Source organism: Trichechus manatus, unplaced genomic scaffold, assembly GCF_000243295.1.
Source record: "Trichechus manatus latirostris isolate Lorelei unplaced genomic scaffold, TriManLat1.0 scaffold00002, whole genome shotgun sequence".
NCBI classification, from domain to species: domain Eukaryota; kingdom Metazoa; phylum Chordata; class Mammalia; order Sirenia; family Trichechidae; genus Trichechus; species Trichechus manatus.
This window is the reverse complement of record NW_004443938.1, coordinates 36,169,755-36,179,937: the sequence shown is the minus strand read 5'-3', so window position 1 is coordinate 36,179,937 and position 10,183 is coordinate 36,169,755. Positions and strand designations below refer to the sequence as shown.

At 37.3% G+C, this 10,183-nt stretch overlaps 1 protein-coding gene across 5 annotated transcripts in view; it reads right to left on the bottom strand.

Annotated features, from left to right (window-relative positions):
* Nucleotides 1-5,926: 5,926 nt before the first annotated feature.
* The window catches only part of IFNGR1 (interferon gamma receptor 1), a 31,957-nt gene continuing 27,700 nt past the window's right edge, over nt 5,927-10,183 (bottom strand). For all 5 annotated transcript variants that reach the window (XM_023729776.1, XM_023729783.1, XM_023729791.1 and 2 more), the window contains 2 exons: nt 8,908-9,032; nt 5,927-7,049 (listed from right to left, as the gene is read on the bottom strand). In XM_023729776.1, the coding sequence (XP_023585544.1) occupies nt 6,468-7,049; nt 8,908-9,032 (707 nt within the window). In that variant the 3' untranslated portion in view covers nt 5,927-6,467. The remainder of the gene's footprint in view (nt 7,050-8,907; nt 9,033-10,183) is intronic.

Below are 10,183 nucleotides of genomic sequence, written 5' to 3'. Positions count from 1 at the left end.
TTTGTTGAGCTTCTTGGATGGTCAGCTTTTCATCTTTCATGATACTGGGGAAGTTTTCTGTAGGCAGTTCTTCAACGATCCTCTGTGTTTTCTGTTTTCTCCCCCTGTTCTTGTACTCCAATCACTTGCAAATTTTTACTTTTGATTGTATCCCACATAATTCTCAGGGTTTCTTAATTTTTCTTTGTTCTGTTTTCTGCTTTTTCCTTAGAGTTGTATCCAAGTGTTTGACTTCAATTTCACTGATCCTGTCTTCCATCCTTTCAAATCTGCTCCTCAGCCCTTCTACGACACTGTCCATTTCTGACATCTTGTTGTTTATCTTTTGGATTTCAAATTATTGTTTTTATATGATTTCTAGTTGTGAAGTTATTTTAGTATTTCGTTTCTGTATTATTTTCCTGAATTCTTCCAGTTTTTTGTCTATTTTCCATGTATTTGTTTGCCTTTTCCATGAATTTGTCTATTTTTTTCCTCAAATTTTTGTTTGGTTTTTGCTTCAACTTTTGTATAGCTCTGAATATTAGAGATTTGAATTCCTTATCAAGTAGTTCTAGTGCCTTTTCTTCTACTGGAAAGTCATCTGGTGTTTTATTTTGGATGCCTACTGGAATCATCTTGTCCTGCTTTTTTTATATGTTTTGATATTGTTTGCTGTCTTTGGGACATTTAGCAGTTATTTTCCTCGTTTATTGATTGTAGATTTGTTAGTTTCATCCTGCTTTTTTCTTTTCTTTTGTTTTGTCTGAACAGGCAGTCTGTAAGTTCTTTGTTGTTTGCTTGTCTGTGGGCATGGTACTTTTCGCCTCCTTCTCCAATTGGCAGGTTCAGTCACTCAGATATGGTACAGTACGGATGCTGCAGCTGACGAGGAATTGCTAGGATGGGTTGTTTGTGGCATGTACTAGGGCCGACAGGGTGGGCTGAGAGTCAGTGCAGGGAAAGTTCTTGTAGGTTGTCCCTGTGCTGCTTGGGGGTGTGGTGTTGAGTGCATGGTGCAGTTAGGCAGGAAGGAGGGGAGAGATTGTGATGTGTGGAGGTAAGATGGGTATGGGAAAGAGGAGAGAGATGAGAGCCAAAAACATACAAGCAAACAAAACAGTGCTAAGGGAGCTTGCCATTGGAGTGGAGAGCTTAGAGACTGAAAAAAATGTAGAAAAACAAAAAGAAAAAAAGAAAAAGTGTAAAAGAAAAGAATGAATAAATAAAAATTAGAAAAAAAAAGAAAAAGAAAAAGAAAAGAAAAGTCCCCAGGGATCCTACCAGTGTGGCTGCGAGGACTGCTGAAGTTGCTTCCAGGCCATGAAATACGGCCTGGCTAGAAGGGGTAGAGGTGTCACACAGCACCAGGTATTCAGGAGACAGGAAGAAAAGGTAAGTATAGAGAGATGAGAAACTGAGAAATGAAGAAAGGCAAAAAGGAAAAAGAGAAAAAGAAAAACCAAACAAAAACAATAAAACAAAACCAAGAAAAAAGAAATGCCCCCAGGGATCCCACTGTACAGCTGCACAGATTGAGGGAGTAGCTCCCAAGCCATGCAGTACTGCCTGGCTAAAAAGGGCTCCCAAGCTGAGGAAAGAAAAAGAAAACAAACGAACAAAACAGAATAAATCAAAACAACAACAAAAAAGCCCCTGGGATCCCACCAATGTGGTTGCACAGGCCGGGAAGGAGTTCCACAGTTGAGTGGCATTTCACAGCCTTTCAGGCAGAAGCTAAGATGGCACACAGAGCCAGGTATTTGAGAGAAAGGAAGGGGAGGCAGTGAGAGGTATGCAAGTAACCAAAAGAAGTGGAAAAAAAGCTACAGCAGCAACAAACAAATGGCACTCAGGGAGCCAGCCAGTGTGGGTGGGTGGAATGCAAGTGGCACAGGGGTGAAGCCAGTGCTTCCCAGCCAAGAGATTGTGGCCGCAGGAAGCAGAGGAGGCCGAGTGGGAGCGAAGAAGGGTGAGGGGTGGGAAAGCATTTATCACTGGTTACCGGTTCTTCTGTCTCCTGCTGGGACCTCTGTGAACCTGCTTTCCCATACTGCCTGTTTTCTGATCTCTTACAGGAGTCCAAGATGGCAGATCTGTGCTGCATTAACTGATAGGGGACCCCTGCATGTATCTCTCCTTGCTCTCTGTTCTCAGTCGGTTTCTTATTCCATTTGGTGCTTGGCTGAGTTCTTTATCTCCTTATTTGATGCTTAGGGTTTCAGGATTGATGTTTGTCTCTTATTTTGTTGGATCTTTGCTGTGGAGGAACGGTGTGGTGCTTCTGTCTATAGTGCCATGTTGCCCAGAAGTCCTCTTTTTTTTTTAATGTGTGCACCTATTGCTATAAATTGGCCTCTGAGCATTGCCTTTGCCTGTGTCCTACAGGTTTTGGTATGATGTGTTTTCATTCGTTTGATTCTAGAATTTTTTTTATTTAGTCTATTACCCAGTGGTTTTTAAACAGGGTGTTAATCAGTTTCCATGTATTTGATTTTTTTACTTGCTCTTCCTGTTCTTAATTTCTATGTTTATGGTATTGTGATCAGAGAAGATACTTTGTATTATCTCAGTGTTCTGGATTTTGTTGAGGGTTGCTTGTGGCCTAAGATGTGGTGTATTCTGGAGAAAGTTCTATGTGCACTGGAAAAGAATATGTACTTTGCTGCTGTTGGGTGGAGTGTTCTATATATGCCTATGAAGTCAAGTGGGTTGATGGTGGCCTTTAGATCTTCTGTATCTTTGTTTTCTTTCTACATGTTCTGTCCTTTACTGACAGTGGCAGGTTGAAGTCTATTATTATTGTGGAACTGTCAATTTCTCTTTTCAATGCTGTTATAATTTATGTATTTTGAAGCCCTGTCATTGTGTATTTATTATTATGTCCTCATGGTGGATTGTCCCTTTAATTATTATATAATGTCCTTGTCTTTTATTGTGGATTTTGTTTTGAAGTCTGTTTTATCTGAGATTAGTATTGCCACTCCTGCTCTTTTTTTTGGTTGCTGTTTGCTTGATGTATTTTTTTCTATCCTTTGATTTTTAATATATTTATGTCCTTGTTTCCAATGTATGTCTTTTGTAGACAGCATATTGATGGGTCCTGTCTTTTAATCCATTCTGTCACTCTCTTTTTATGGGTGCAATTAAGCCATTTATGTTCAGTGTGATTTTTGATAGGTACGAGTTTATTGCTGTCATTTTGCAGTGCTATTTTTTTTTTTTTTTTTTTTGTGGTGTTGATGTTTTCTTTGTTCCTTTTACTCTCTCCTGCCCACTTATATTCTGATTAGGCATAAGCACCAGTACCTTAAATGTGACACAAGTGGTAATATTAGACAATTCAACTTGGTGTGAAATGATTAAAGAACATGAGTTTCTGGTAACCGGTAATAATTTTGGCAGGGGGTGGGGTGGAGTGGAAATAAATATTCCTGTGTAGGGAAAAGGATGCCCTTACTGGCTAACACAAGTGGAGACAAACACCAACTCTTAGAGGGGAAGTTAGATAGAATTCAATCCAACTCCCATGAGGTGAAGTGATTTACCCCTGGCCACTGCTTTTAGTCAATTGAGGAGATATCTCACTCTAGGGAAATAAACTATACCAATTCATCATAGATTGAAGACAAGGGAGTAAAATACAATTTATAATACTGGCAATGAGAAGGTAAGATCATTCTTATTTGAAGATGATGCAGTTGTGTACTGGAAAACCAGACAATCAACTGAAAACCTCACAGGAAAAATGGAAGTTTAGATGTTGGTTGGATAAAAAAATATGTAATAGCTTCCTTACAAGCAGCCATTTGAAAACATAATGCAAGATTACACTCCCATCAACAACACAAAACATAAAATATCAAGAAATAAACTGAGTAAAAATGCCCTGTACCTGTATGAAGTATAAAACTCTAATGAGGAACATGAGACGTGAATAGAGAAATATTCCTCATTTTTACAAAAGAGTCAGCTTTGGAAAATGTTATCCCTCAATACTGTATGGTATGTTAATACAAGTTCCAAAGGAACTTCAAAATTAGAGGGGAAACTTGGCTAGAAATTTCTATAGTTCACCTGAAAGAACAATCATTGCTAAGAAACATGAAAAAAATAAACACTGTCAATATTAGGGAGGGCCTCAGAAGTTAAAATATATCTCAGTATAAAGCTATTAAAAACACAGGAAAACGAACAATGGAACAGTCCCCAGACTGCTGAGATACTGGCATGTGATAAATGGGACATTTGAAATCAGCATAGAAAAGTTGGATTATTTAATAAACAATATTGGGCCAACTGGCTAATTTAACAGGGGAAAAATAATAAAACTGGATCCTAATCTTACTCATCAGAAAAAAATATAGATGGATCAAAGAATTAAATGTAGAAATTAAACAATGACCCCAAAATACCAAAAGAAAACATGGGTGAAAATTTGTATCTTCTGGGAAAAAGAGGTTTTTAAAGAATGGTGCTTAAAAAGCACTGTTTTCAGTTTGAAAAGCAATTCACGATACATATTGACCCCAAAATAAGTGAGTATACTAGGTTCACTGCAATCTCGCCAGTATTTACCACGTGTTTATTTTTCACTAACAGACAAAAATAGCCCCTCAGTTTTAATTTGCACCATTAAGGAGAAATATTTTTCTATGGTTTGCTAATTTATTTATTGTCTTGAATTATGCCCCCTCAAAATATGTGTCCATTTGGCTAAGCCATGATTCCTAGTACTGTGCAGTTGTCCTCCATTTTGTTGAGTGTTGTAAATCCTAGCCTTTATGCCTGTGGTTACGGTCCCATTTGGGAGTGAGCTGTCCATTATGTTAATGAGGCAGGATTAAAAAAAAACAAGCCGTCGAGTTGATTCTGACTCATAGCGACCCTACAGGACAGAGTAGAACTGCCTCATAGAGTTTCCAAGGAACAGCTGGTGGATTCGAACTGCCGTTTGGTTAGTGGCTGTAGCACTTAACCACTATGCCACCAGGGTTTCCTCCAATTAGGATTGGGTCATGTTAAAGAAGATTATGTTTGTTATGTTAATGAGGCAGGATTAGGGTAGGAGACAAGACCCTTACTCAGGTTACAGCCCTGATAAAACTAAGAGGAATTCCCCTGGGAAGTCTCTGCATTACCTAAAAAGCAGACAGAAGGGAGCAGAGAGGGACCCACTACCGCCAAGAAAGAAGACCCGGGATTTGGACCCAGGGTTCCTGTGCTGAGAACCTCCAAGACCCAGGGGGAGGAGTGATGCCAAGACACATGGAGATTTCCAAGGAAAGCTGGGCCCACAGATGTCAAAAGGAGACAAAGGACCTTCCTCCAGAGCCGACAGAGAAAGGAGGCCTTCCCCTAGAGCTGGCGCCCTGAATTCAGACTTCTAGCCTCCTAAACCGTGAGAGAATAAATTTCTGCTTGTTAAAGCCATCCACTTGTGGTACTTCTGTTCTAGCAGTGCTAGGTAACTAAAACATTTATGTAATGCATTAAAAAAAATTTTTTGCACCGTTAATTTACTTCGGTCTTAAAATTTCTATTCTCTTAGCAATTCCCAAGAACTACTTGTATAACATAGAAATGAACTCTTTGTTGGCCTCTCCTCGGTGATTCTCTCTTCACTCCACATGCTTCTCAGGGCTCCCTTGGTCACTCCCATGACTTTGACCGTCCACCACTATGCTAAAGGCTCCTAAAGCTCTATAGCTAAATCTGTTCTTTCTGGACCACTAAGAACAGTGTTCTGCACAGTGAGTACTAAACATTGAAACAGATATAAAAGGATCATTCTCAAAGATGAGATTATTTTTAGGATTAAAGATTAGATATCAGCAATTAGAAAATAAGTCTGTAGCTTTCATGCATGGAAACAGGCAAAAGGATAAAAAATATTCTAGTTAACTATGAAAGACTGCCTAAGTACTTCAATAAATGAACACAAAACTAAGTTTTAAAAATATTTTATTTAAAGATCTTGAAAAACAATGTCCAGTAAAAACTGTTTCTATTTACATGCCCTTTATTCATCCTATTAGTTTGAATTAGATTTTAAATACAATTTTGAAAAGTTTTCAGAATTTCTTTTGAAATTAAGCATTTAAACATGCTATACACATAAACTTTCAAAAACAAACACCATACCTAGGCAGAAGAAACAATAATGTATTATAACTCTTTAAATTGCTAGAAAGGACAGAGGTAACACCTACCATCACAGGAAGCAGGAGTATTAGAGAGTGCCCATGATTACTACTAACCCATACAGATGGAAAGCTTCACATGATACAATGTTGTTTTTGAAAAAAAAAAAAAAAGGCATTTCTGTAGTTTTCAGATTAAAGGTAACAGTGCCAAACAGGCTCTTCATACTTTTATCTAAAACACTATCAACAAAGATTCAATTTCTGAATTCGTCTTTTCATAAAATCAAAGCATAAAAACTGTCAGGAAATCACAGCCTCAAAGTTGGCGCATCTTAGTTGACTTTATGAAAACTCTTTCGAATCTGCTGGAAGTCTATAACCAATCAAGGACTCTTTACCACCACCATCCACAAGTAGCTCTACCAGCACGTGTGGTTTATCGTAACCAAATGAGGTGGTAGTGTTTCTCAGTGTTGTGGAGTCTTGTCCTTCTGCCTTTATTTCAGTTTTATTACCTGGGGGAAATTCTGAGTCAGATAAAGAGCTGTCCGATTCCACAAGGCCACTATCAGAACCATTTCTGGAATGATACAAGTTTAAGGTGACACTACCGGGTTTAGACTGGTTGCTACTAGAATGCAAAGAATTCTCTCTTCTTATTGTAGTCACAGGGCTCCCTGGGACCACATCAGAAGTATTTTCTTCTTCAATAGTCACCACTTCTGTTTCACTAGAAACTTCTTCTATGTTCTCCACTTCTCCTGGATTGCCTTCTGTATGCATGCTTGAAATTGTTGCTGGAGACAGCTGCTCTCCACTGATCACCTTCTCATTTTCTAGGGCAATAGGTTGGTATGATGTGATGAACGATACATATTTTGATTCAGGTTTTGTCTCTGAAGTGGCATTTTTTACAACAGAGAGCTAAGGGAAGAGAAATTAATGATTAAAAAAAATACACTATTAAACTTAAGTGCCTATCCTCAGAAAAAGTGACTTAAGGTAATAGACCACTAAATATATCACTAAGTGGCATATTTAATATACCAGTAAAATAGAATCAAGTGGTTGCCTCTTCTTTGCTTTTCTTCTTTTTAATGAAAAAGATACTATATTAGGAAATATTTTTTTAAGGATTTTTTTAAAAGTCACCGAATGTCTCACCAATACACATGTTGCTTTTTGTAATTACTTGTCACATGTATGCATGTTACATTTGTAATGGGAATACACCTACTTATTTTATAATATTTTCACTATTTGCCTTCATCTTTATAATTTTCAGTGGCTCATATTATTTCTTTAGGCTGGTGACTGTAATTTGTTCAATAGCAGATATTAAAATATTTCCAATTTTCATTACTACAGAATATGCTGAAGTTATTATTTTCATGCATCTTTTCATTTATAAAATTATTTCCTTAGACTAATTTCCTAAAGAGTGGAATTATTGAGGCAAAGGGTGGGGCATATGCGTGGCTCTTCCTAGCATGATGTTATGGATTGAATTGTGTCCGCCTGAAGATATGTGTTGTAAATCTTAACCTCTATGCCTGTGGTTATAATCCCATTTGGAAATGGGTTGTCTTTGTTATATTAGTGAGGCAGGATTAGTATAGGGTGTGTCTTAATCTCTTTTGAGATAGAAAAAGAGATTAAACAAGCAAGTGAGAAGCAGAGATGGGGAACAGAGATGCCAAGCCACATGAAGATCGCCCAGAAGCAGAAGCTCAGAAGAGACAAGGACCTTCTCCCAGAGCTGACAGAGAGAGAAAGCCTTTTCCTAGAGCCGGCACCCTGAATTCGAACTTCTAACCTCCTAAACTGTGAGAAAATAAATTTGTTTGTTAAAGCCACTTGTGATATTTGTTATAGCAGCACTAGATAACTAAGATACACGGCTATATTACTTTTCACCAGCATATTATCAGTTTTACTGCCATTTGTCTTACTGAGTATTTGGATTTATTTTTTCCTTCTCAAATGGTTGTAAAATGGCATACTACAAGGTTGCTTTGTATTGAATTACCAGTAAGGATGAATATTATATTGTTGACAGTTTTTATCCATTGTACTTAAAAGGTAGTGTTTTTATAATGAATTTAAATGTGCCCTTTGCAAATTACAGATACTATTCCCGTCGTATTTGATTCAAACAGCTACTATTCTGTTACCTTTAAATGTTCTTTCATCATACGAAGGCTTCTAAATGATAAGACATTAAAATGTCAAACTACTATTGTAGTCTCATTTCTTGCCGTTCTTCCTTTATACACCAACCACAAAGAAGTGTTTCTGCATCTGCAGATCTTCAAAAGCCATGCTTTCTTGACTCTCGGCCTTAGCATATGCTGTCCCCTTAGTACCTAGATAAACTCCTGTCTGTCCCTTCAGACTGCTTGGTCATTGTTGCCTCTGGAGAAGCCATTACTAAACTGCTAACCCCCAAGGCTGGATGAGGTACTCACTGGCACATATGTCAACCTCTACCTTTGAATTTATCATACCGTACACCCACTGTACACTTATCTTTCTTTCCTACTTGACTTTAAGCTCCTTAACAGACTTGTCTAACTGTGCTTCTGCCTGGGCAAAAAGTGCCCGATGTGTAGAAAAAGAATGTGTGGCTTTGGGGTACTCTAGGTGCTTTATGTTAGGTGACATGCTGTTGTATATTATTCTATTTTAATTTTATATTATTACAAAATTTAAGAAATTGTCAAAAAAATCCAATATGACAAATTAGTGTATATAATTAAAGGAAAACACTTAAATAAGTTACCAAGGACTTGGGTAATGTGATGCTTTTTCTCTTAAAAGGATTTATCTTCTTAATCTGACAATATACGAATATGAAGATAAGTAGTACAAATAGGACAGCAGAAACAACTGGAATCCAAAGAGAATCTAAAAAAAAAAAATCACAAATTAGAATTAAGATGGACTACTGCTACAATTAATTCTCATTACGCATGGTAGTTACAGCCTATAAAGTTGCTGTGAACACCAAATCAGCAAATACTGAACAACTGCTCCTAGGGGAAATACAGGGTGAGGTTCCTGCAAGCCTCTGGTCACATTTTCACCAACTGACCGATATATAACCTTGCTTTATGTGTGTTTCTCTTTAAAAACACCCAATTTAATATACATTATTAATTTATTAACACTGAACAGACAGCCAACAGCACTATAATTCATGCCTGAACAAAGCTTACCTAACACATGTATTTTCTCTGTAAGGCACATTACAGCTTTCTGTGCTTAAGGAACACTAGAGAGCCCTTCGGAACTATGCTTGGGGACCATTTTAAACAGTTAAATCAATAAAAAGCATAAAAATGTGAAAAACATGGTACTAACTAGATTGTAAAGGATATTTGTTTACAGTATAACAGCTGAAATGAGAAGGCAGAGTCTCAACCTGTTTAACCTCAGCTGGGAACATGTACTCTGGACGACTCAAAAGTTTTGCTGTTACGTGCATGTCCACAAGTAACTGTGAAAGCTCTTATGTATTGATTTGTAGGAAAATTTGCAAGTATGAACTCTGCAAATTATGAGGATTGACTGTATATCTATCAAAGAGTTTTAAAGTCTTAGTGCTGTTCTTTAATAGATTTACCGATAAGGTAATCAGTACGGTCAGAGTTTTAAAGAACACTGAAATAGAAGTCAAGTGATCTGAGTAAAAAATTAGGCATCTGTCCTAGATATCAATATAATTCTTTCCAGCTCCGTGATTCTAAACTTTCTGTGACTACAATGCCATGAAAACAGCGTAGTTAAAATAGAGTTTTTATGACAATTTCTTTGCAGCCCCAAATAAAAGGTGTTTCTACTTATGCTTTTCTCTCATTTAAAAGGCAAAGGAAGAATTAAAAAATCTTTCGAAATAAATTCTGGCACCACTTATAATTCTTAAAATAACGTAGCTCCACTCCTCAGAATTTTCTGTTACATTTATTATAAAGATGCACACACACACACCCCCATACACACACTGCACAGGTATGAAGTCACCTTGAATGCAAATCAGGTATAAAGAATAACATAAA